This window comes from Parus major, chromosome 2 (genome assembly GCF_001522545.3).
Source record: "Parus major isolate Abel chromosome 2, Parus_major1.1, whole genome shotgun sequence".
Classification (NCBI taxonomy): Eukaryota; Metazoa; Chordata; class Aves; order Passeriformes; family Paridae; genus Parus; species Parus major.
Window position 1 is genome coordinate 139,580,803 of NC_031769.1, and position 27,961 is coordinate 139,608,763.

Below are 27,961 nucleotides of genomic sequence, written 5' to 3' on the forward strand. Positions count from 1 at the left end.
AAGGCACAAGGGGTTTTCTGTGACAGAGGGTGCCCTTTTCCAAAAATGCCAGTCTGGATGGCAGTGATGATTTCACATTATCTCCCTTGAGGAAAACATGTACATGGTAAATACCACTCATGTCACAATTATTACTAGCGTTTGCACTCCTGAAAATACTTCACTTCAAAGCTTGTAGCAGCTATAAAAGGTACAGAGATATAACACACATTTTCCTTTTTTCCCTCCTGCCTGAGTGTACTTTGGCCCAGTTATTTCTCTATGTCAGACAGTAATTCTTCATCAGCAGTAAGTAGAAGGCACAAAGGAGAAGCACATGAGGTTAAGCACTCCTGGGTGCCCAGAAAGACATACCTAAAGATTCCAGAGGGAGCTATAGGACTTGGCATCATTATATCACACAGACTTTACTGTGTGGGGCTGTGGACCTTTGCCATATGTAGCTCTGTGTGCTGGTGCTTGCTGGTTTATTTTGCAATGTGAGCTGCACAGCTTCTGGAACAATCACAATACAGGTCCCTGATTTATTTATTTATTTTTTTCATGTCCTGCCCATGAACAGAGAAATTGGTCAGACACACTTGGCTTTTTATGAAAAAAGAAAGAGGCCAAAATGAAGTTTTACAAGTTACTTGGCATCTGGCATCATTACCCTCCCTGTGCAGCAGGAGGAGATGAGGAAAAGCATCCATGATCTGTAGAGCAGGGATATGAGTCTGGCTGGGATGGATCTGTAAGGTGTTCCTGCAGGGATGCTGCCCACACACCACTCCCAGCCCGGGGTGAGGGAAGGCCAGGGCACAGCAGGGTGAAAGAGGCCCATGTCCTCGAGAGCCAGCTCCACACTGAGCAGCAGAGTCCAGGACAAGCCATGTCTCCTCCTCTGGCTCTGAGGTCCATGGGACACCTCTTGGGGCTCCCACTGATGAGAAGACTCATGTAAGTTTATACCCAGTGCCTGTAGGAGAAATCACGTCAGGTTTGAGCATCTCTTTCCAGATGACAGCACACCAGCTCCCCTGTGGTCAGCACACTTGACTCATAGCAGGACAGAAGATATTCCTGACTACCTGCTGTGTAATGAGCTCCACAAGCTCCTGAAGCTCTGGTGTAGGGGAGAACAAAAGCTCAACACTGTAGATGAAACTGAAACCTTTGCTTCACAAAGAGGTCATTCTGCTTTGTCTGAGAAAGTAGCACTGGAAAAAGCTCTGTTTTCTCAAAATGCATGCTGTGTGTGAAATGTTCTAAGCAGTAGCTTGCAAATGTTACATTTCAGCATCTCATCAACTATTCAATTTTTATTTCTTTTTTTCCTCTTCAACCCTTTTTTAAAATATCTTTGCACACTGAAGATTAGTAAGCTGATTTGGGAACACTGGTTTCTTGAGTGAAAGGAAAAACTCTTCTGCTTGTGGTTCATGCCATTCTCTCACTGAATTTTCCTGCTCTTTAAGAGAAGTATCAAACAAACTAAAAGTTTTAAACAACATAATTTCTGCAGTATAATAATAGGCCTGGCTGAATATTCCAGTTAAAACAGAGCACTGATTTTAGCAGAAATAATCTTATTTACTAAACAAAGACATGTAATCTACATTTATGATTATTCACAGCCTCTATTGCTTTCACTCGGTTCACCATCTCTTCCATATCTGCAAAAAAAAAAAAGCAACCTAAATTTATATTGATTCTGATTAACTCAGTAAAATGTTAATCCCTATGAAGTGTAGTTCAAATGCAGCTTCTATGTCAGTCTTCAATTGGCAGTTGCATGGCCTTGTTTAGTAAAATCCCAGGAGCACAGAGCACTCAAACTTGAGTTCTTTCTCATTGTAATTTCTGGTACATGACAAATGAGCCTGGGAATTTCACCTTAAAGATCTGGCCAATTTACAAACTCTTCCAGGACAGTTTTCCTGAACTAAGTTTTTGCTCTTCTATTATGCCATCAGTTGGCAATTTCTAAGGAATGCCTTCTTTTTTTTCTTTTTTTTTTTTCATTTTAATACTAAAAGTTTTCCAGTAAAAATCCAGTCAGATTTATTTAGGAAATATGCATGCCCTCAATGCAGACTTTTACCTTTGTGCTAATCATTACCTCTTCATTTCAATCAGCACAGAGGTATAGAGGTTTCAGGATTTTGGCCATCTCATTATAACACAAATGCCTAAAATTAGTCAGATGAGCCCGTGAAGTCCCTGTTTCTCTCCAAAAGCTTAGACAGAGTCTTCATCAAAGATATGTGCAGCCAAATGGGAGTAATCACAATAGCTTTGCTCATATTCAGCAGCACATATTCATTTTAAACACATAGATATATATGTATTCCTAATTCAAGGTAATGAGATTAAATGTTTTTATACAAATATATTTTTATTAGCAATCAACAATAAAATAGTATATTTTATTATGCAATGCATCTGAACCAACTGAAAATCTTTGCCTTACTGAAGGTTGAGATGGATATTAACAACTTTTCCTAGCCTCAAATATTTTTTCTCTCTCATGGGATTTCACAGCTACCTTTTTTAAGTATTCATCATTGATTCACTGCCATCCAAGCCAGACTGAGCTATGACAGGGGTTACCATGGGCTCAATCAAACCAGCTCCTGTTTATATCAGCAAGGTGGAAAAGGCTCCTGGTTCCACTTGCAGTGTGTGTTCTGATGTCATGCACATCCAGAAACACAAGCATAGCCTCCAGTTCTCCAGTAATGCACTGGAAAGTTAATTAATTCACCTGAGCTGAGTGGAAACCAACCTGACACAATTAACTTTTTGTTAATTTTGCTGCACAATTAACTTACTACAGAAGTAGAAGTTTGTTCCACTAACTCGCCTGGCATCCCCTGTTTGCAGAAATGGGTTTTCTTACACAGTCACACACAAAAAACCCATCTGTTCACTTCTGTATAGAACAGAAATACACCTAATAACTGCATTAAACTAGGGGTCAGTCTACTCAGAAAAGCCTTAACAAAATAAATGTAATTGGTAATTTCATGCTAATAGAGTGCAGTCATAGATTAAAATGGGATGGGGATTAAAGGGTTGAGGTCATTTTAATATTTGCTCTTGCCCCTTTTTGCGGTTTTTCTCATCCTTTTTCTTGGAGGCTTTTAATGTTGTCTCTCACCACCACCACTCACCACTCACCACTCATCAGTGGGGCTTCAGGCAGTTTAAACCTTCAGGTTTTGTCCTGGGGAAGGGGTCCAAAGCTCCAGTTATATCTGATGCTGGGTGAGACCTGCAACCTCCCTAAAGACATGGGAAGAAACACCCCTTCTTCCATAGCATGTAGTTGAGGTACAATTCACTAATCTAATGCCATCCTAAAATGATACAGCCAGAGTACCTGAAAATTCTCAGCAATTATTTGTTCAGCAGCAGCTCAGCATTTTCCTCTGTTACTTGTTCTACAAGCTTGCTTATAATCTCAATTAATCTGATCACATGGATGTCAAGTTCTAGTCCAAGAGACCTACCTAAGCACCTTCTGTTAGCAGGTGGTAGGAGCACTCACTACACTTTGAAGAGAGCAGCCAAGGAACGCAGAGTCAATATGTTCCTATATCTTTCTCAAAGTTATACTGGGACCATGGAAAACTAGTTTGGAGGAGATGGCTAACTGTTAGATAACTGGAGATGGATGGATACACTCCCACTAGCTAAGCAACAGGGGCAGATAACATCCTGTAAGGATTTAAGAACAATTGAGCTTTCCTACTAACAGCATATGGTCGCCAAAAATCTTTCTGGGTTTCATAAGTAGAGTAGAGCTTTATATAGGGAGAGAAGCCTTGAGTAGAGAATATGCCACCTGCTTTCTCCCAGCCTCTGATCTCATATATTTATGTTCTGAGCTCTGTATTGCATAGACCATCTCCTGCTACACACAGGAGCACTCTGTCTGCTTCAGGGAGATCCTCTTCCTAGAATAGACAAGTACTCAAAGCAGTACAGTGGTTCAAATTATTAATAATTATGATCATAAAGATGAGAATAGACAACAGTACACTGAGAAGGCTTTGGGAGAAGAGTCTTTGGCAGGTAGGATACTCCTAGGACAAGACTGTTCCACCTAGCTTTTATCCCAAGTTCCTCTGGATGTTCTCATCATCCTTGGATCAGATTTTGCCACCTAAAACAGACAACAGAGCCTGGAACACAAACAATGCTCAGTGCTGACAAATCTGTAGTATAACACTCATTAGGATCTCACAGCTGGACTGATTTGTAGGGAAGATGCTAATACTGCTCACAGGGCAGGAACAAAGCACTGGATCTCTAATGGATAAGAGAGGATGCTTTTATTTTCCAAAAGGGCTCTGGGAACAGAGAAGTTTTTATTCTGGAACCTTATTATCTTATAAAATATTACTGACTTGATTGCTGTGGATACTAAGGAGGTTCAGGCCAGCTACAGAGTAAGTTCATTTATATCATCTTATGAAGGGTTTTTATTTTTATATGGCTTTTGACCTCAAGTCTAAAGGAAATGTCAGTCCCCACTGTAATGTGAGGTCCAGGGAATGCAGACACGTCAGCTGCAAGACCTTTAACAGTACACGTAGATGAGCAAGGCTCTATATCAGAGTGTTAGAGATAAGGAACTGACAGATTGCTTGTCAGCAACAGTGGAGAGAAAATCTCATCAGCAACATTTTTCTTTCATCTGCGCAGGGTGACAGATGAAGCATGAGAAGACACCTGAAGGAGGGGGAAAGGCACAGACTGGCACCTGAAGGTGGGAGCTTTCAGCTTTGCTGTGAGAGCTCAGAGAAACCAATACTCTGTTTTGGTCCTCACAGTTCTGTTTGAGCATTGCCTCTGTTTAGATAACTCCCTCCTCCAGCAGGAAGCTTTTAGGGCATTGACCTACAGCTTTTGCTTTCTGGAAATAGATTTGGAAAGGAAACTGTACTCTACCAAAAGAAGTCCTTAGACTCAAATATTTCTACATCCCTGTAGTCTTCCCCGGCACTACAGGTGCTTCTGTGCCATGACCTGACCTTGCAGCACTCAGCTCCTCTTCAGAAGCAAACCCAAACCCCACACTGCTATGTCGCTGCAGAATAAGTAAATCATTAAGAACCAGGCTGTGTCCTGTACAGAAAACAAGTTAGTTTGGTTTGTTTTTTATTGAACAATACCCTGAAGTCCCAGCTCCTGCTTGCTGCAGCATTATCCTCTGATTTGCAAGCTGTTGACTGATCTACTTGCTGCTCTCAGAGAATTAAGAAACCACGTGTCTGGAGTCATAGTAGGTCCCCATGGGGAGCTGAGTTACCAGTTTCAAGACAGCCATGTAATTAGCCAGCAGCCTACCACCATCACACTAAAATCAGAGGTTGCTTAAGTTTTCATCCCAGGTCTTCAGTGCACTTGACAGTAACTTTATTATTTAATGAGGCGACAAGGCCCTGAACATTCACATTTTAGAGAGGCAAACCATCTCAGACATCCTGAGTTCCTAAAATATCTCCACAGCTCCTAAATGAGAGCAGTGCTCTGGCTCCAAACACTGTGCTTGTTTTCCTGTCTAGCATTACAGCTTGGGGAATTGAACAAGCAGGTAGCAATGTGTGGAAGGAAGGCAGAGGCACTCCCCAGGGATCCTGCACAAGCTCCAGGCTCCTGGCAGAGGGATTCCCTCTGCAGTGGGGCTGCTGCAGATGGACAGACCGAACACAGCATGGGAAAGCTGGCCCCTGCACTTGACTTGTCTCTCATCCCAGCAAAGCCAAGAACAAGAAAATGGCCTTGAAGAGGGGGAACTCCAGAAGAAAATTAAAATGGGAGTTAGAGAAAGACAAAGTTCAAAACACACAAAAATCACAATGGCAAAACACCTGTTGGGACTTTATATGGCAACTTAGCATTGTTGAAAGGAAATTGAATACTTGTTTGGGGTTTGCACAAGGATTTTTGAACAATTATAAAAACAAGGCTTCCTCCCAAATACCCAATTGCAGCAGACACACCAGAATTTGTTGTACATGGGGAAAAAGCTTCTTACTTGTTGAGGTTTGTGACATAGCTTTCCCACACCAAGGGGCTTTGTGAAGACTGACTAGCCCTGACAACAGGACAGGCTGACAGGATTAAGTGACATTTTGAAATCTTTAGTGCAAGCTGAATCCCTTCTCAGCATGCTGGGAATATAGGCAGATTTGGAGCTGGTTTAATTGGCAAACACCCCAAAGGATGGTTGCCTACATGTTCACATCTGTTGCTATTTATATGCGTGCATGTAGACTTTCCCTCTATTTTCAATATTCCTGCATCTCAAACACTTGCCTTGCATAAGATTTGCCTCATTGGCAGATGTCTGCTGAAATTTATTAGGAATGGCTTTTTTTTTTAATTTAACTGAGATATTTATCTCCTTCCAATTTAATAGATACCATCTGGGTAATTACTATATAGTCATTCAACTAAATTCTTTTGCTTGGAGATTTCATGTATGGAAAAATGATACAATAGAAAAATCAGATTATGGATCCAGAGAAAACATAAGCCTCCTTCCTCATGTATAATAAGATTGTTCTGACCTCTATTTTTCGCCCCTTCCAATTCACTGAATTGTCAACACTTTGACTGCTTGATTCAAAAACTGACATGAAACAGGACCATGGTACAGAAAAAGAGCCTGGTGAGGACAGGTTTAACAGTCTAGCTCATCATGGGAACTCAGTTCACTTCTGCAAAGTGCTATTTTATGTTTTTTTTCCTTCTAGTGTGAAAAAGAACTTTGCTTTGCAAAGTAATAGATAAAGCTGTTTCTGAGCAGATTTTCTCTCTTCTGAGAGTCTGTAAAAACCATACATCTTATACATCAAATGTAAATCAGGGTTGATAATTTAATTCTTCTCTCTTTCTCCAACTCAGCCTTTAAATCTCTTTTCTTCTTTGCCTGCTTTTCCTTCCTTTTCTTCTTCTTCTTCTTCACCCAACTCCATCTCCCTCTTTGTCACCCTTATAGCAGAGGTTGTGTGTATTGCAGCCAAGTCTGACCTCACAGCTGCTGAGACTTCAGTTTTAACTTATTATTTCAAGATTAATAGAGCAGAAAAATATTTTCCATTAGACTCCACCTGCTTTTCTTTCCTTTCTACCCTTCCCCAGCAGCAGCCCAGCCCCCACTGTGCTACCTTTAAAGGACAGCTCACCCCTTAGAGCAAGCCTTGGATTGATCACCCCATTTTGAATGCTTTCACCCCATATCATCAGTATACCTCAGTGTTCAACTCACTGGGGGTGGATTAGAGTGAAACAACACTGAATGATCAGTGTTAGCAATTATACATATGTAGGGTCTCTTGTAGAACAGTATGGTTGCACAGGAAAACAGGTATGTAGCCATTTTGATTGCTGTTATCTACAGTAATATGACAATACAAAAGCATAAAATATCATTGCATAAAATATCATTTCAGAAAACATCTAAGAAAGAGAAGGAATGGGTAAGAGTAGAAAAATCTCACCACCCACAGGCCTTGTGAAGAGGCTCAGCTGTTGCCATTTCAATGGTTGTTGGTCAAAGGGATGGTCACAGTCTTAGTCAAAGTGACAGCTGCAGACTGGATCCATCAGGTGATGAGAAAACCTCCAGAATACAAACTCTGTTTGGTTTATAGTCACTCAGGCTCAAATAGGAATGCCCAGATACCTTCCCTGCAGCAGGGAGTTTCAACTGGGTGATGTAATGTTGTGGATTTCAGGACATTTTGGGAGTCTTTGACACTTCAAGAAGATACAGCTGCCTATTACACCAGTGCAGCTGAGTCCATTATGGCCCATAGTGCCCCTTCAGCAGAGACAGACGCCTCCAGGCTACCTGTGAGTGTTCTGGTGCTTCCCCGGCAGGGGAGTTAATACAGCTGAGTTCTTACTGGAGTAAGGACAGAGACAATTCCCTGCCACACAGGGTTTGCCTCTTTCCTTACCTCATTCAACACCAGGGTAGCCTGAGGAGAGCTGTGCTCACCCTCTGCACTGATGGCGGCACGTGGCAGCTTCCCCTTGAATATTTGAACCATTGGCATTCCAGTCTCTCTTCTTGTATCACTTGTGGATACATTCTCCTCCCTAGATGGAATCCTGGGATGATTGGACAATAATACCTCCTTTATCTTATCTCAAGTTCCCATCACAATCCAAATTCCAGGTATTAGGCATATTTGGGGAGGGGTGGGATTGAGTGCTCCCAGATGTTCAGCTGTGTCTTTGCAGCTTGCCATGATGGGCAGAAGTCCTTCAACGATTTTAAAAGGTTTAAGCCATCAACAATTTCATTTTCTTACACATGACTTACTTCAATTCACAAGTCTTTGCAAATAGTTATAAGGCACTAAGTAAGAGATAAAAACTAGCACTCACTTGGAGATCCATGCAGTCTCACCATTTCTCATCCAGCCCCTTACAACCATCTTCCCAGCTGAAGACTAGAATAGAAATGATGCTTTAGGAAGCCCTAGAACAGAAATGATGCTTTATGAAGCTGACCTAGATATAGATCAGTAAGCTGGTGAAATCTGCAACAGAGTAAGAAAAATGAATGAACACAGTGAGCAGCTTCATCCAAACCCCAGCCTAAAGAGCCTCAAGAAACCACATCAAGATGGCAATTTGAATGAGATTTATGGCCTTCAGCTCCGGACATGGGGCACTGAGGTGAAGGCTAATCAGCCCACTCAAATCACTGCAAGTACCTTTGAGCTTCCTCTGCGTGGTCTGGCAAAAAAAGGAACGGGGGAGGGGGGTGGGAGTGACTGGCACCTTATCAAAGGATGGGAATGTCAAGCAGGGAAATGGTCAAAGGAAAATGCACATCATCATTTATGCTGGTCCTTCATTCCTGAAAGCAGAGAAGTATCTGGTGGGACTAAAACCTCTCTGGGAGAGGGACTGTGGCATAGATCTGCAAATATGCAGATATATTGAATTCCCACTGACATTTCTTTGACCATTAGGGCTTAAATATCTTTGCAATAAATCCAAGCACCTAAATTTTTTCCCATATTTAATCTCATAACTATATAACTATATATAACTATATAAGTTATACATAATTTATGCATATACATGTGTGTGCAACTTTGCAATTTTACATCTGGTGGTGTAACTATGTTCCTCAGCCTGGAAAGCCCAAGGAACATTCCCTGGCAAGGTTCTCAATTTTACGTATTGTTAAATTGTTCATAGTGCTGGCAAGCACAGCCTGATAATCCCCAGACATAGCACAGGCTTGCACATGGAGCTGACACCATTGTCAACAGACAAACTGGATGTGGTCAGGCTACACCATCTGAAGTTTGTCTGGAAGACATGAGCCACCCCTCAACAGCTGGGCTCAGCATCAGGTAACAAGTACAGGCATGGGCATTTATCCTCTTCCAGGCATGGGCATCAAGCAACTGGCCAGGGCCACAAAAATCTGTGGTAGGAGAGGAAATGTTAAGTGTGGGGCCCTTGCTACAGGCATGTCTTCCCATCATGGAGTCAGAGCCAGACTTGTGTGGTACCCCAGTATCTCCAGACCTCAGTTCCAAAGCATCAACAGGAGACCTGGACTATTTAATACTAACACTTTGCTGCCATTCCAAAATAGAAGCTGAATATGCCCTAATCAAGCACAAATGAAAAGGTAGATACTTCACACTGCTTTATTTATAACTTCATTATTAGGATGAATCAAAATGCTTTGTAAATGCACTTTCTCTTCTGCAGATGGAACACACACATATAGGGGAGCCCTTTGCCCTGAGCAGGGCCTCAGGATGATGCTCTTCTGGCTTCAGCCATGTTGGTCTGCTTGTTCTGCACATTGAGTTTTGAGTCCTGAATGACACAAGGCATAAAGGAAATAGATGAAGAATTCATATCCATGTGCTCACTTAGCTGAGCCCTAGCCTAGAGCAGTTCTTGCAGCAATAGCTGTGACTTGTCCCACTTCACCCTCTCAGTGGAGTACAGCACAGGCAAGGGCAGGGGTAGGGAGGTGTGGAAGTGAAGCAGCAAGTCTCAATTCCAGATCTGATGCTGGAACCACTGACTAGGACATCTCCTCATGGTTTACTTAGAGAAACCAGGCTGAGTTATTCTGTTCACACAGTTTGGATTCAGTGTGGCTGAAATGCAATGCAATGTGAGAACAGACGGTATCAGTTTGATGGGAACAGTCTCTTCACAACCCCTCACGGCTCTCATGGAAATGACCTGTCTGACCTTTGTATCACCACTTTGCTCCAACTTTCATCTTCTGTTTTCTTATTTGTCCTCGGTGGGATTTCACTCACACATCTCCTTCTACCACATGCTGGCCTGGAGGAACAAGAGCCCTGAATTAGCATGAGGCTCTGCTCTTGCCAATCTTTTCTCCCTAGTCCACTGTAGTTGTGCTATAATATAAAGACTTCATCCTGTATAGCTTCCTGCCAAGCTGATACTTCCACTCTGATAGACAATTTGTAAAACCATATAAAAGCTTCCTTGCTCCTAAAAACACATAGCAATTTACTGTCTGCTCAATATTTATATAGCAATGATCCTATAAAAAATAGCAGAATTAGCAACAATTTATGCCTCTTGCCTTGATTGCAGTGCTCCCACCCATGAAAAATAATGACTTCTCTCCCATTCAAGTGTTGTCCAGACACCATTTGTCTTAAGCAATGCAAGCAGATACAGGTGCACACTGTCATGGTATTCCCAGGCCACTAAGACTCTCACTGCCCATGCTGATGGGCCAGGATTACGTCTGCAGCTCTTACCTAACCCACACCAGTAACAGACTCCTAGGGAAATACTTCCTCCCTGCTGCCAGACTCCATCACTATATATAACTCCACTGTTATCTGTGAAGTGTAGAGGAGGCAGAGTGAAAATCTATTAACATTATATTATAGTATTATAACTCTATGCAAAAATATCTTTCAAAAAGTAATTTTTGAGGCTGGGGGTGGTAGCAGTCTGCTTATACAACATGTAATTTTTTTATTAGCATCTGATTGATAACAATCAAACCTGACTGTAGAAGCAGTCATTTTATGGGTGGACTAGTTTCAAGCCTGGTAAAAAAATGGGGTCAGGTTTAGTATTTAAGGTTATCCTACATGATTTAGCAAAGGAAAAGTGGGGAGTATTGGGATTTTTGAGAGAGACAGGACCACTGGGAGACATCTTAAAGCCTGATTCATTCTTCTTCTTCTACAGTCTCATGAAGGAGTGAGAATGTCTTCACCATGTTCGTTAGATGTCCATGGTCAGTGGTCACAAGACCACAGGTTACAAGGTCTCTTAAAGATTAATAGCCAATAATCTATTGCCACAAAATAATGTTTCTACTTTCACACCAATGGTTATTTATTTTGTCTTATATGTCTTTGCCACAGTGAGGATTTTCTTAACCAATCGTATAATGACACACAAAACTATTTGCTATACTTTAAAATTTCTTATTACCTTTATAACTACTTCTATAGCTTAACTTTAAACCTTAAAACTTTCCACTACTTAGCTTAATGTCCTTCTATCTAAACTACAAACCCACATTCTTGCTCATGGTCTTTAAATCCTTCTGGATTTAAGAAGCCTTTTCCAAGGTGTCAGGCTGAACCCTGTATTAATTTCTGTGTTTGAGCCTGCATGCACAAAATTTTGAGAATTTTCTGTGCTTGGAATTCCCACAGGGAGAATTAACAATGCTCACTGTTCAGCTGGAAGAAGAAAATGGGGCCAGTAAACAGGCACAATCAGGTACAGCCTTTATCATTTTGCAGCTACACACACACACACACACACACACAAAGCAGCATCTTGGTGTTCAGTGTCTCCACAGCCACCTCAGGAAAGAAGGCAGGACAGAGATTCATGGATACAGCTACATTCCTATCAGTATCTCTGCCTGTAACAATGGCAAAAGACTGGTGAACTTCTTGGCAAAACCTTCCCATTCATTCTGCAGCACAAAGTGAGCTACTGAGCAAACTCTGCTGCACACTCTGTGAATGGCTTTGCATTAGGAAGCCAATTTCTCCATTCAGGACAGATAGCTGGTTTGGGGCTTTTCTTTAAATGAGTACTGGAGGCTTTTCTTTAAGTGAGTGCTAGAGTTAAAACAAGTCCATTGCAATAAATAACACCTGATGTGGCAATAAAGCTGGCCTGATTTTCATATCCTGATAAAACTCCATCCATTTTCTCTCCCTTCACTGCAAAGAATTTGCAGGATCTGTCTCTTTATGGCTAATTTTAATTTCCCAGTAATGTGACAGCCTTATAAAAAATAAAATCCTGCTGAAAAATATGTAGATAGGCTTTGATGTGTGTGTCAGACTAGGGGGAAAATGCACTGCAGCTTTCTATTGTATTTATGAGATTATGTGTGTTTATCCACCTCTACACAGCATTCTCCATATTTTATGGACTTGGTACTTACAACTCCCATCAAATTGGTGAGAGTTACTGGTGTCCTTCACACCTCAAATAAGTAATCATATTAAAGGAAATTCTTTCCAGTATACAGAAACTTTATGGCAGCACAGGACACCTATCATCTCCTCCTCCAGGGACATTTTCCAGTAGTAACCCAAAGCACAGAGGTTTATGTGCAGGAAGTTAGACTCTGTGCTCAGGTATAGGCAGCAGCCTGTGGTACAACTCAGACCACAAAAATTCTTTTCTGAGTTTAATCTTTTTTCTTAAAAGGATATTTTTTGGGTCAGGTACCAAGTAGGCAGCATCTTGGAACCTCCCCCAAAATATTTGCCCCAATTTCTCTGAAGTCATGGCTGTTGCCTGAAGTCACTCTTCTGTACCAGGAAAACAAGTAGATCTTCACTAAAGAGAAAAATGTGACCCATCATCTTGGCTGTCTCCCTTGGAACTGCTGAATCTGTAAAAGCCTCAGATTTCCAAAATATTTGTCTAAGATAAAGGAATGGGCAAAAACTCACCATAACTTATTTTGCAAGTGTATCAAAATATTGCCAAAACATTTGCAAAGAGGCATCCTGAAAAATTTATGCTTTCTTACATGAATCACCTTTTCCTAGGCGAGTCCTTGAGAGAGGCAAAAGACAGAAGCAATAAGGGAAAACCTTGAATACCATCCTCTGTAACCTTGTTGCCTTTGATTTCAGATCATAACTCAAGTCTGGTCTGTAGCAGTGCCTTGTGACTGAACTCCTGATACAGCACCTCCTCCATGAAACAGCCTTGAAATGAGAAGGTCCCACTTCTTGGTCCAGGTGTTGCATAGATGCCAGAGCCAGCCTAAGCACTAGCCTGCACCAGTCAGCACCTGCTGCCCTGCCTGTGTGGCACCAAATCTGGTCACTGCCAGGGACAATGTCCTGGCTCTGCTGATGGCTCACATGTGGCACTCTGCAGGAGAGGAGCCACCACTTTCCTTGTGCTTATTGACACCAGAAGTGATCTTGGAAACACCAGCTGACTTACAGAGAGCTTTTCTGACTAAACTGCCCACTTAGACAGCCAAGAGTTCTAAATTTGACTTGGGCTGATGATAAGTTGAATTGAGCCAGGAGCATGAGCTGGCAGCCAAAAGGGCCAACTGTGTCCTTACCACAAGCTTTGTTTTGGGCTGTGCCTACAGTCAGAGTTGTGTTGTCAGAGAGAAAATCCTACGTACAGCCATACTGCAGCTTTTTGCACTAAAGCATGTTGATTTTGGCAACCTTTTAATATGAAAATCTTAAGCTCCCATCAGGTTTTGATGTGTAGGTTTAGACAGTTGCCAAGCTTGTTGTGAAACTGTTTAGCTTTTCAGTTCCCAGATTACTGTGAAATATATAGTACATGGTAGTACTGTTTTATGCCTAGTAGGTACAGACTGTGCTGTGCCCCTCCTGCACACTGTCCCAACAGGCTGTGGCAGGGCAAGGCTTCCTGCCTGTCTGGGCTGGCAGCTGCAGTCCAGGCACTAGTGCTGCTTGAGCAGACACCCTGTGCCTCGTGTGGAGCCCACTCTGGGCTTTGACTTGCCCATGCCAAACTGGGACTGAAGCAGAGGAATATATTTATCCATATGATGTTGGTGGTGTTCAACCCACAGGAGGAACAGAGGAGGAGGTGAGGTGTCATCTGCTAAAATTTGCAGACAAGACCCCTAGAGGGAGGAAGCAGAGATGTTTCAACATCTCTACAGAAACTAGGGGAAGCACCTTGGGGCTGAAATACTGCTAAAGCTCACAAGGAAAAACACAGTAACCCCAGATAATGTACACTGTAGAAAGGCTATCCCAGAACAGTAAAGCAAGCACTTAATTTAGGGTCTAGATCAGCAGATCTGAGGGACCACCCTATAATTCAGCATAGGCTTGTGAAAAAGGAAGGCTTGGACATTTTCCTAACAAGATTACAGATCTATACACTATATAATATTCTAAGCTATTCCTGAGACTCTTGAGTGTTATGCAATACCATGCTGGTTTTGGCTGAGATTCAGTTAATTTTCTTCATAGTAGCTGCATGGGGCTGTGTTTTGGATTTGTGCTGGAAATAGTGTGGTAATGCAGGGATGTTTCATTACTCCTGAGCAGGGCTTACACAGAGTTAAGGTCTTTTCTGCTCCTCACCCCACCAGTGAGGAGCTGGGGGTGCAGAAGGAGCTGGGAGGGGACACAGGCAGGAAAGCTGACCCCAACTGACCCAAGGGACATCCCACATCACATAGCATCATGCTCAGTTCACAAAGCTGATGAAGGAGGAAGAGGGGAACATGTTTGGAGAGATGGCATTTGTCTTCTCAAGTCACAGTTATGTGTGATGGAGCTCTGCTTTGCAGGGGCTGGCTGAACACCTGACTGCCCCTGGGATGTGGTGAATGAATTCCTTGTTTTGCTTTCCTTGAGCATGTGGATTTTGCTTCACCTGTTAAACCATCCTTACCTGAACCCACGAGTTTTCTCATTTTAACTCTTCTTGTTCCATCCCCCACCTCACTGGGGAGTGAGTGAGCAGCTGTGTGGGGCTGAGCTGCTGGCTGGGGTTAAACCACAACAAGTGTGTTCATCAATCAACATGCATGACAGAGGTGTACACACCAGGGAAGTGGTCACAGCACCAAGCCTGTCTGACCCCATGAAGCATTTGGACAATGCTTTCAGGCACATGGTGTGATTCTTGGGGTGCTCTGTGCAGGGCCTGGAGTTGGACTCAATGATCCTAATGGGCTCCTTCCAACTCAGCATATTCTACGATTCTGTGATTATGAATGATTAGATACATTCAAGGCTGGGACACATATAGGTCCTCAAGTGTGCCCAGGCATCAACAGTGCCAGAGGAGACTTGTTTGGTGCAGACTCCAGCAGAGATCAGACTCAGACAGCATTTATTTAATGCCTTGACTGTGACAAATGCTTTTTGCTGTGAAAATATGCAGCATGTGACAAGATCAGGCAACTAGCAAGCAAGTAAGAGACCGTCTTGCTTTGCAAAGTGATCTGGACTACTTGGTAAAATTGCCAGAATTTAAAAGAATGCATTTGAATATGGGAAACTTCATTAAAAAACCAGTCTCTTTACACTGGATAAAGAAAGCACATTTTTAAGCATGGCATAGTGAGATTGATGGTTCTTTGACAGCAAAGCATTAAAATCTGCTGACATCTGTTGGGTGTCAGAGAACAAAAGTTACAGCTGTTAGAAATACTCCTCAGCATGTTGTAAACTTTAGTCTGAAGAGATGTGCAGAGGCAACACATTCCACTGAATAGTTCTGTGACGTTCCTGAGACAGCCGGAAGGAGCAGAGTGCAGCCACCTGTCTCAGCTCTCACCACCGTAACTGCACCAACATTTCCAGGAAATACATGGCCTTGGACATACACCACACCAAAAGGCTTGTGGGGAGTTTTTGACAAATGTTATTAAGTAATGCAGAGAATTAAAAGAATAAGAGATGTCAGAAGAGCAAAAGTGCACGTGCCAGTCAGAAAAGGTATTCTATTAAGAGCGTGGTATCAATGTTTTGATTTGTGAAGGTCTCAAAAGAATGGCATTAAACTGACAAGAATGGTCTTAAACCAGCAACATTTTCTACCTAATTGTGATTTGATCTATTTATTCCTTCTTTTCCTAATGGAAGTTTCCCAAGACTGATAATGTAGCCTGCATCAGCAAATTACATCATCAATAACATGCAATGAAATCATGAATATTTATCTTGCAGGTAAATGACTGGGAAAAAAGTAAACTATTCCAGACAGTATTTTAAAATATTTTAAAATATATGTTTCAATGAAGCATATGTCCTTTCTGAATGAGTTATTGGCAGTGGACATGACAATTTTCTGGTTTTCCTAACTACTGAATCCCCATGAATCAATGGTGAGAATGGAGGGCAAGCCTTTAGTATACAATTTTCTCTCATCTCAGTTTACCAAATACATATTGGCCTCCCTGTGGCACCAGGCCCAGGAGCTCATGCCCTGTCTGGATCTGCATGGCAGAAAGGAGGCACCAGTGCTCAGGTCAGCTGTCCTGGCTGTGTCCCCTCCCAGCTCCTTATGCACCTCCAGCCTCTTTGCTGGTGGGGTGAGGAGCAGAAAAGGCCTTGACTCTGTGTAAGCCCTGCTCAGGAGTAATGGAAATATCAGTGCTTTATCAACTATTTCCAGCATAAATCCAAAGCACAGCCCCATACAGCTACTATGGAGAGAATTAACTCTACCCCAGCCAAAATCAGCACAACACGAGAGTCACTTCACTGAGATTTTATCTCTCTTTCCTATCTGGTTATCATGGACTGTCTTTATGTTAAATGGAGGGAAATAGGCCACTTTATCTAAACAATATATTCTAAAAATGCTTCATTCTAAGTATTTGTAAATGTAGTTTAAATCTAAAACTACAGAATGACATGAATGAAATTCTGAGATTGTCAGTTTTTCCCCATGTAAAGGGACTGCACATGCTCTCCCCATCACCTCCAGTGAGTTTCTCATTAAGAATGTGTATTCCTTATTAATACCATTTGCCATTAGAAAAGCAATTTCTTCCATCACAATTTTACTCAAGATTTTCTGTATAGTGCAAGGAAACAGTGTAGCAATTATTTGTTTCTTTAGCAATTATTTTCATGGAGTAATCAGAATTATTTAAATCCAATAAGAAAATTTGTATATGTAAGACTATCAAATGTTCCTACTGCGATGAATTGCTGGAAAAATGAAACCCAAAGCTGAAATTTAGTGTTTCTCTTCACTTAGCATATGAAATACTTTCTGCTTGGAGTTCAAAATACATTTCTGAAGATATTATGTTTAAAATATGCTCACTGGGAAAGAATTTTTAAATTGTTTTACAGTTCAATAAACAAAATAGAAGATTACTGATTTACTGTAAATATCAGACATAAATTTCCCCTCTTGGTAGAGGCAGACACTGCATATTATTTCATTTTCAAGAGATCGCAATCAAACCTGTGCTAAAGTGGTATTTATATGCAAGTGTCCTTTGAGGAATTTGGCTACTTTACTGTTCTGAAACAAGTAGTAGCAGGTCAGCTGTGAAAGTTCACTCTTTCATGAAACTGTTCTGAAAACTGTTGTTTTCACTGCTGACTTGAAACAAATCCCATACAACTGCACAGTAGCAAAGATACAAGACATGCTGCTGTTTTCAAACAACCTGACTTTGTATCTTCTCTACCATTTGCCTACAACCCAAATCTAAACATATTTCAGTCAGTAAGAGGGTTTCCAGTGATGTGTTAAATGAATGTACAGAAAAAAAATCAACCTTTTGGTATCCTATGGAGCTGTCTATAGGGAGCAGAAAGTAGAGGTTGGAGGTATACATGCGAGTGAAGTGTAGGCAGAAAAACACAGGAACAGTTTATGTACAGGTATAATGTTTCTGGAACTAAGGTGCAAACAGGATCTTTTCATTTGGCTTTCAAGGTTTCTATGCCCTAAGAAGAGGCTGAATCACATTAAGCAAATTCAGTTTTGCCAGCAAGCATGTAAGTAGGTGTGTACATTTCTGTGGTGCTGATTAATGGCTGTGTGAATGCCATAGGACATCTAACAACTCTGGAATACTTTTGTTGCTTAAAGTTTTCTGCTGATGGCAGCTTTTCCATTGCTCTCTGCTAGGTTCTGGGTGAGCAGTTCCCTACCCCAAGGCCTCAGGCACCACAGTCTGCAAAGAAATGACAACTACCAATTCACCACCTCCTCTCCAACAATGTCAGACACCTTACCTTGAGCCACATAAAAGCATTTGAAAAATCATTAAATCAGGCCAGAGGCATCTGACTGACTACAGCAGTATTCTCAGGATAACTATGAAAATAAAGTCAGTGAGACTCTCAAAAGTGCCCTACACAGGCTTTGTACTCCCATTGAGTTCAAAGAAGTCGGAGTTGGCTCAATAAAGGCCAAAGCCCTACTCCAGAGAGGCTCATTTCAACTTGGTAAAATTCAATTATTTTTCCAATCTCTACCTGACAGATTTTGCTCATCCTCTTCCAGATTTAGGAGGCATTACTTGTAGAACATTCCATAAATCTGAGTCTCAGAGTTAAGGAACAGGCTACCACCATAAAACACAGCAAAGAGAATAGATAACCATGATATGACTCATTTGAGACAGAACAAATACAAATCAAAAGAAATATCCAACTGTGAAATCACTGTTGCCTCAGAGATTCTGATAAACAGACTGGCTGCCTCTGTCCTTTTCACACTCAGACATTTGCTGCCTTTCAAACATTCCAGTCCATTTTTCCTTTTAACAACATTGATTGATTTGATGCTGCAGACAGTGGGTTTGTAAAAAGCATTTTCTTTGTACCCCTTCCTCACATGCACCTGTTATGGTAAAAAAAAACAAACAGTATAGTCATCTATATGTTTTTCTGCATATCTTTTCTTAACAGTATCTTGCTTTCTGCACAAAGCTGACAAGACATTTTTCTGTTCTACTATTTCCTGTTTTACTATTTGCTGCTTTTATTTATTTCCAGTCAATCTTGGAACATTTCTTCATTTATGGAAATAAAAATTTTTGGCATAGTACTGAGTATTTAATTTGTGATATTTGCTGTTAAGGACTAAACTCTTCATGGTACTCTTGCAATACTAACGCAGATTTCAGAGCTGAAGGAAGGCTGAAATCCTGATTTGTGTGGGCAAGGCAGAGGAAGATTTCAGTAAAAGCATCCACAAACTAAGTTTCTCAAGCAGGCTCTTCCTTAAGGACAGCCCCTATGTGCTTATGCTCATTCTCTCATATGAACACAAAGGAGAAGTTGCATTTTGTTAAAAAATTCTTGAACTCCAGCTACAGACTTACTTCTAATAACAGGCTGTAGGTCTGCAGCATTGCTCTTATGTGGCATGGACCCCATCCAACAGTAGCCTCTGAGGATCTCCATGGGACTAGAGAAGGTGATGAGTTTCACCCACTGACTTCTGCTTGCAATTTCTTCACTGCATCATGTTCTGTGGAAAAGCCTTGGGTCCTGACTCACAGATTCCTACTGATGAGCTGTGGATTTTTTAAAATATTCATAAAGTAAAAATTTAGCAGATGAATCAGAGTTAACTGTTACCCTCACAATTCATCGCTTCACTCTGACATTGCAATCAGCATTTATTTACTGTACTTGGTTTTCTGCAGCTCTTTATTCATGAGTAATGACAGGGGAAAAAAAAACCAACCGTCCACCACCCCTTTTGGATGCGATCATATGGGGAAATATGCCCATGCAAAAATATCCCCATATAAAAAAAAAAGGAAAAAGAAAGGAGGGAAAACTACTTCCCCTGCCATTGCAGCAAGCCAAGGGAAGCAAGTTAAGAGGCAGGAGCCATGTGAGATGCTGGGCTGGGATCCAGGGGACAGAATGACACAGAATTACAGAATCACTAGGTTGGAAGAGATCTTCCAAGATCATTGAGTCCAACCCAGTCCTAACACCTCAACTAAACCATGGCATCGAGTGCCACATTCAGTCTTTTTTTTAAACACATCGCGGGACAGTGACTCCACCACCTCCCCGAGCAGACCATTCCAATACTTTATCACCCTTTCTGTAAAAAACTTTTTCCTACTATCCAACCTATATTTCTCTTGGCGCAGCTTTAGACTGTCAGTTGTTGCCTGAAGTAGCCTGAAGAAGCTGAGTGTTTCAGTGCTACTGCTTTGTGTGACTCAAGCAAAGCAATTTTATCTCTCTTCAAATCTCATTTGTAACCTGGAAATATCAGCAGCTTTCCACTCCTCCTCTTCCTCCTATCCCACTTACTCATTTTTGGCTCTGCAGCTGCACCTCCACTTTGGTGTGTTTTCATACCGTGCCAGCACAGCTCGGCCGCGCGCACGGAGCTGCATCAGCACCAAATCCCTGATGCAAACCAGGGAGGAAATTCATTCCCGAGCTGCCAGGTCACCTCCCACCCCATGTCTGCTTCTGCTTGCCTCTGCAGGGCTGGTGGGGCATAAACCAGTGCCCTCAGCCTCAAGTGTGAGTCCATGAGCAAGTGTGAGGTTTCTTCTGCAGACTGCAGGGTACTGAAGGCTTTCACAGTAATTTTATTCACTTTAGATTTTAACTACGTCAATAGTGTGAAGTAAAATCTACTTATGTTGTAATTAGATATGCCAGAATTAACCTCACGTTTTTTACTGATACTTAAATTAGCATTCACTGGGCATAAACCACTGTGAATAAGCTAATGAAATTATTCATTTGTTGATTTGTCTATGCATGTTGGTAACTATATGCCAAGAACCCAATGATTAATTAACAGCCTCATTTATTTTAAGGAAGCTGTTGTCTTTCATAAAGCATTGGCCAGCTGCCATGCATCCCTTCACAAATTTCTGATTAACCTCTTAAGCATCTTAGGCATTTCTGTGAGAAAAACAGCAGTATCTATATGGAGACAACTGCTACTCACCTGCCCACCTTGCAAAGGTTTCTTGGCTCCTGCCAATTCCAATTGCATCCTGCTGATGCAGCTCATTACTTCCAGCCTGCACTGACATTTCTCACAGTCATTTGATGCTTTGTCATTGCTCTGTAAAGGAGGAGACAAAGCCATAGCTCTCCTCATCTCTTAACCAAGCCCATAAACACAATCATAAACCAGATCAGCATGATTTTGAACAAAGCTGTCAGAAGTTGCCATTATTCTCCATTAGACAGAATCTCAATTTTCCATCGGACACACACAAGAGCTGCCCCTCTACTACTGGGTTTGCCACAGAGGCCACCAGAAACCAGTGACTGGCAACTTTCCCATCCACAAGCACTGCTGGTGCTTATCCAGCCTCTCTGGATATTTCTGACCCACATGAGACAAGCAGGTCCATGCCATTACCTCTTTTTAGAAATGGGCACTTGAGGCACAGAGCTGAAATGGCTGTTGAAGGTCACTCACAAAGCCTGATGAAGGAATGGAGGACCTTTTCCTCTCTCCTAGACTAGATCAAATCCCTGCATTTTGGAGGAAAGTGAGAATCCTTGCCCAGCCTGCTCCTAGAGTTGCAGGTTTCAGTGGGATAAAGAGACGTGGATCTGTCTTGGGAAAACTTTCCCTGCTTTTAAAGCAAGTATCTCCAGTTTTCTTGGTGGAACACAGTGCTGGGGTCACTAGGACATAGTTCAGGCTCAGGGGAGTTAACTCCAGTCCCAATACACATAGAGAAGAAGCACTTCTACATCAGCCTTGTACTGGCAAGTTCACTTCTTTCCCTATCTCAACCAACCTGCAAGAGGACAATACTGATGAATATGGCAGGCTCCATTTCTGCCACAACTAATGACAGTGTCACAATCCCCTAAACAGTATCACACTGTTATTGGTCTTATTTTGCAGTACAGTAGTTTTCAAATTACAACCCGTGTGCCCTTGAGGTCTGTTAGCAGTCTGGAGCTGGCAGATTTTCCACATTAAATGTGCTTACAAACTCAACAATTGGAAATTGGATGCCATGGATACCTGGCAGTCCATCAAACGGTATCAAATGAGTCCGCCCCAAAATGGTTTGGGATTGCCTGGGTCTTTATTAACAAAAGGAAAATATCTGCATCCTAGCTTGTGCCCCAGGCTTGATTTTGTTATCAAAATATTTATAAATTAGAAGAAAAAAGAAGGAGCTGAGTACATTACAGGGAATAGAAAATATAAAGGGAGGAAAGAAGGGAGTCAATGGTGGAAAATTATGAGGGATGCAACTTTGCCATCAGGTGAAGTGTTGAGTAAATCCTGTACAAGTATTTATGGGAATGAAGATATTCCTGGGCTTGGGTGTTCTCAGAAGCACCTCTTTGGCTGGGTGAGCTCAGGAAATCACTTTATTCTTCAGGTCTCCAATGAGCTCTTGAGCTTCCTCTGGCTCTTTCCTAGCAGTGCCTTGGTGCTGCAGAGAATCTGTACTTAGAGTGGCTGCTGTGAGACCCAGTGAGGAAGGGCTCAGCAAGGAGAATCACAGCACCCTGAAACTGGTTCAAGCCTCTTCCACTGTTTGCCACTTCCTTAGATTGCAGCAACACATTTTCAGTGACACTGGTGCACCAAGTGGAGTTTTGTAGTGATGACTGCAGTCTCAATAGCTTACAAATACAAAACTGATGATAGCACTGCTGATCTTTATCCTGAGCGCCTCTTCTTCATGCTGTGTGAAGATGTGGGATGCATCGCTAGGACATGTTGGGAATGAGAACCAGTAACCTTCACAGTGCTTTACCTGCTTGGAATGGGATATACAAACATGGGCTATGTTTCTTCTTCTGACACCTCCCTACTAATCAATGCATGAGGGCTTCAGAGGGAAAAATGCTTCTGATTTCATTAATGATGTGTTACCCTGGTGGTGTGAAGCAATCAAAGAAAAATTTAATTTCAAGAGTGAAAACCCAAGTGTGGAAAGCACATAAGATTTGTGCTGCTTGGCTTCTATCAAATAAGGTGGAAATTACTCCTGCACAGGAGAAACAGCAGTGTATTTACTCTTGATTCACCTTGCCCTGCCCAAGTAGAGTCGCTCTGGCACATTCTGCTATGGGCAACCAAATGCTGAAGCAGAAGGTCTCTTGCTGGCATCTTTCAGTAGCAACTATGCCCTAAGAAAGTTTACTGCCAGTTCCTCAGATAAGTTGTATCAGTGTAACACCTAGTTGGATCCCAAGAACAAATTCATGGCTCATATATACCCACATACAGGCCCATGTCACTAGGGCTACCACTTTTAGAATCATAGACCAGGCCAGGAAGGAACCTTGAAGGGTCATGTGGGGCAACCATTTGTGGAAAGGGAAGCCTGAATAAAATTACCTGTCACCATATCCTATCACACCTTGAAAACTTTCAGTGATGGGGACTTTGCCACATCCTAAGGAGGTTGTTCCAGTGATTGATTGTTCTAACTGTAAAAAAATTCTTTCTTATACTAGGATGGAATGATGCCTTATGATACTTGTTCACTGCCCCATCAGAAGCCCTTTCCATCTTTCTATTCATTTTTCCAGTGCACTGCTCCTTCTGGCTTCTGGAACAGCATATCAGGACACTTGGCAGGCTTTGGGTTGTTGAGAGTAGCTGATACTTGCTACTCCTGCAGCAAACAACTGGCTTCCCTCTGCCACCACAGGACATGTGATGAAAATAACTCCAGTGCTCAACACCAGCGCAAGGTTTCTACAGCCACTTTAGCATGCTTTTTTCTTTTTTTGCCATTTCATTTTCAGATACAAAGTTTTAGCTCACAGAAGGACTCAGACTGTCATTAACCACAGTCCATCACCCCAGGGAAAAACACCTATATTTACAGGACCTCATCTCAGTTCCTTCCTAAAAGCTCTTCTGTGATGCTTCACCACCTGCACTACGATGTTAATGCTCTGCACAAGGAGAGAGTGGAAGAGCTCCCCTAGGAAAGACAGCACCTGAGGCACCAGGTGCTTGTTCATATCTGTGTTGTGCTTGGGCCCCCTCACTGTGTCACATCCCCTCTGTACAGATGACAATTCCTGCCTTCTGCTATTCCTATTTCAAGCAGAGCAGCTGTGGCTCATCAGATATCTGTCTGCTGCCCCAGCACTGACAAGGGCACAAACCCATTTAGGTTACAAATGTGAGTTGCCATCACATTAATAAAGCTGAAGATTTTTCATCAAGTGAGCAATCAGGTAAGTCACACATTAATTAGTCTCCTTCACCTGTCCCTAGTGGCTGGTTCCTGGTGCTGAACTGACAAGTTCTGGCAGCCCATGTTTTATGAAAAGGCAAAGGCTCTATCCTCCATCCAGGGTAAACACTGGCAACTTACCCAGAGAGATGTAGGGTTTACATCCTTGCCTAGCAAATCAGATCCTAAAGCAGATCATTATGGAGTTAAGTATTAGTTTTAATGTTTTTAGAGCCTCCTAGAAGGACTCACAGATACACATTTCCCAATCTGAGCAGCTGGGTTTACGCTACTAAGCAAACTAACTTCACAGCAAAAATATATAAGAGAAAGCACTGGTATGGAATTTTAAAGTCCATTCATTTTCCTGTAAAAGTCTGGCAGAAATAAAATGGAGACATTTTTTAAAGGGAGCTCATATGATTGAAGTCACTAAAATATTCATGCCAGATACACACCTGAAAATCTAGACTTCTTAAATTTGACAGAATTCAATTCAAATGATAAGTGAATCCATTTGAAAAGGGCATCAGAAAAATGCTTTTCTATGTGATTCTGAACATTTAGCTGTTCCAAAAGACAAGTATGAGCCCATGCTAACACAAGGATTTGTGTGGCTGTAATAGCTCATCTTTAGAGAGGTCTCCCTTCCTCAACTAAATATGGGGGTCAGGGGTTTTGATGTGGCTAGACACTACGAGTCTAATTCTACCCTCAAGTTTTAAAAATGAAAAAACAGAAATGCAAACATTTTATAGTAAAAGCAAAATGAGCTTGAAAAGTATCTTCCTTGAAAAAGCACAAAGCATTGATCAAACGTGTTATTGGCTCATTTATTGCTTTGTCTGCCTCAGCCAGTCCTGCAGCTTTGACAAATTTAATAGGTCAGTCTGGCTTCCAGTGTAAAATAGCAGAAATTATAATTGTTCTCAAGTTTTAAATTATAGGCAGTATTACTTTTCTGTAATACTACTGATGTAATGATGATTCATACCCAAAAGACATTCTAAACTCACTACTGTTCACCTCAACCAACCAGATGACTTTTAACAGGCTAGGGAATGGAAAAGTGAAATTTAAGTAAATAATTTATAAAAAGACATGGTTCAAGCATTAGATCAGTTGATTAGATCACCAACAAGAAGGATGGTTTCTACTTACAGAAGTTATGCAGACTGAACTACCAAAAGCAAAATGCTAAACCAAAGCAAATAGGACGTATCAGGATTATAGACTTAATTGCTTTGACAAGTAAAATGCTGGACATCCAGACTCAGACCTAGAAATTAAAGCTGAAGATAAGATGCTCTAGAGCACTTCTTTTTGTTCCAAACAACTGCTACCTGCTTAATAAAAAAAGCGTCATGACAATATGTTATGTTAAAATAGATTAAGAACTTAGTCTTTTGAAAAGCTGTCCTGGGAGTCCATCAAGCAAACTTTGCCTTTGAAACATTTAAGTGACTAAATCTAATGTTTGCTCATAATTTTCAATGGCATAATAATAAGTCATAATAGAAAAAAAATATTATTATTTAATCTGAAAGGATTGGAAAGAGAGATAAATCGGACTACTGAATAGGAATTTTTATCTGCATGGGAATCCATAGTAAAGCCAGATTAAAATGGATTAGGTATATCCATGCTTGATTTGGAAATTTCATTTGTGAGATGTCTTTAACCTGCATTCAACCTACAGGCATAAAAATAGTTTTTGCTTTGCTATTTAACAACCAGTTTAGAACCGACATGACAAAGATAGCCAGGGAAATTTATAACGAAATAGAGAAAATTATTCTGGCTATTTGAAATGGTTTTAGGGTATAGGGCACTTAGCTCAGAGTTGAAGATTTGGATCAATGACTATAAGGGCATTTAAGGTCGCCTTCACCAGAGAGAAAATAAAATTATGACATTACAGGCCCTTTTGAGAATGTCCTCCCAAAATGGCCAAGGTCCGGCTGGGCAAGAGGCCCCTGAAAAACTGAGCAATGAGATCCTTAAGTGAATGTCTAAGAGCTGTCAGGTGGATGTGAGCAATATGTTGAGGAGTCTTGAAAGATTGCTGTTAACAGAGCCATTGGAGATTCTGTTAAGAAGTAGAGACCTAGCCCTGTTCATTCAGACCATGCCAGAGATAAGTGCAGCACCTTATCAGCACAAGAAAGGCCAATTACCTGTGCTGGCCTTAGCCCAGCTGCCAGTGACACACAAATCCCTGGGGCTTCTGCAGGTGCAGGAGTCTTCCTGCATGATGCCCATCACCTATCAGGAACAGGACACTGAAGGTCAGCAAAGGTCTCTAATGAAATCAACAAAATTTATTCAGACTTTTTCTGTGGCTTTTTTCAGCAAGTTGGATGGCATCCATTAATAGTAGGGTGGGCTTCATTCTGGGAAGCAGAACTAGTAGAGTCAGAAGCCTGTAGTGCTATCACTGTATCACACAAAAAGGAGAAGCAAAAAAGCATCCAAAGAGCGCTTTTATTTCCCTGTTCAGTTAAATTATTAAGATACAATGCTATGTCTTGTTCTACAAATGATATTTTCTTAGCCAGCAGTGATTTTTCCAAAGAAACCATTTACATCTGGCCATCTCGCCAGCTCTCTTCCCACTAGCTCCAAGTTTGACAGCTTGCTCTCTAATTCCTGTAAATATTGGGAAAGGCAACACCTTCTACATCAACCACCAGTTCTAACAGCCAGAAACCTGACCCAAAGTTGTGTATTTATGCAGTCAGAGAACATGCCAAGGCTTCTGAGAAAGAAGATACACATTTTAACCTGTTTTCATTATTTATGTTGACTTTTAGCCAATGTTCTGTGCACAACTGGCCAGCTACCTTACCCCTTGCAAGAAAATCCTTGCATGGAGAAAAACAAGAAAACATTTTAAAAATGGATTTTAGGAAATTACATAAAAAGTCAGATGTTCACCTGGCAAAAGGCCAGTATAAGCTTCACATTAATTGTACAATATTTATACCAGATGAAAATGTGACCCACTCTCTAAGGAAAGCTTTAAAAATTCAGTAATCCTGAAAATAACACATAAAATCTTTTTTCCCCCCCAAAGGCATAGAGTTTCTCTTTAAAATTCTATAAATCTCATTTGCAGGGTAAATAATGTTCAGCCTTTAACAAACACCAGACTTATCTTAGTCTCTGGAAATGAGAGTTCCTTACTGTTCTACAGCAGCTCCTGCATCAGCCAGCAGCAGCCACTGGGCTCACTCTGCCCAGGATGTAAAGAGGAGGGAGCACCTTGTGTGTGAGGAGGAAGATTGTCTTGGTGTCATAGCCTTCTCAGAAGGAGAGGATTGAGACATTTTTTCCTTCACAAATACACTGAACAGCCAGAGCAGGGTGGTCCTGCTGCCATCTCAGCTACTAGAACCTGCCACACCACTTGAGACATCCTCCCCAAACTGCTGGAAATGCAGCAAACAAGCTGCAATACATTATCATGAAGTCATTGATCAAGAAAAAACACTGATGTCCCATATGCATATTTTTATGCATCAAATATTTGTTTTACACTACCAAGCCTGTACAGGAAGAGTTGCAACTACTAGAGGGCCCTGGCATCATAGGCTGTAGTATAATTAAAGAAAAAACCACTTAAATTAGTGTGGTATTTCTGGTTTTCAACACTTATTCAGCAAGCCCTGAACAATTCAGTGGTACCTTTGTTTCTTATGAATAATGCACTCAGTCTTGAATTTGAGCCAATAAAAACTTACATTGCATCACTGAATTTTTTGCGAGGCACAACAGCAGTAG

General features: G+C 41.5%; 1 protein-coding gene and 1 long non-coding RNA gene across 8 annotated transcripts in view; both read right to left on the reverse strand.

Moving 5' to 3' along the window:
* The window catches only part of TMEM65 (transmembrane protein 65), a 129,275-nt gene that overhangs the window by 56,365 nt on the left and 44,949 nt on the right, over window positions 1–27,961 (reverse strand). For 2 of the 7 annotated variants that reach the window (XR_004496239.1, XR_004496243.1), the window contains 4 exons: window positions 20,947–21,066; window positions 19,337–19,531; window positions 18,486–18,852; window positions 9,664–10,335 (listed from right to left, as the gene is read on the reverse strand). The exons of 1 other annotated variant lie outside the window; for it this stretch is intronic. Coding sequence is in view for 1 of the 6 variants with exons in the window: in XM_015618563.3 (XP_015474049.1) it covers window positions 10,321–10,335 (15 nt within the window). In the remaining 5 variants the exon portion in view is untranslated. Of the gene's footprint in view, window positions 1–9,663; window positions 10,336–18,485; window positions 18,853–19,336; window positions 19,532–20,946; window positions 21,067–27,961 lie in introns of those variants that run through there. 4 more of the 7 variants (XR_004496241.1, XR_004496240.1, XR_004496242.1 and 1 more) reach the window with 4 other exon arrangements.
* LOC117243983 lies at window positions 517–8,884 on the reverse strand. The gene is made up of 2 exons (XR_004496244.1): window positions 8,392–8,884; window positions 517–1,655 (listed from the first exon to the last, which is right to left on the reverse strand). It is a non-coding gene; the product is annotated as an uncharacterized LOC117243983 (long non-coding RNA).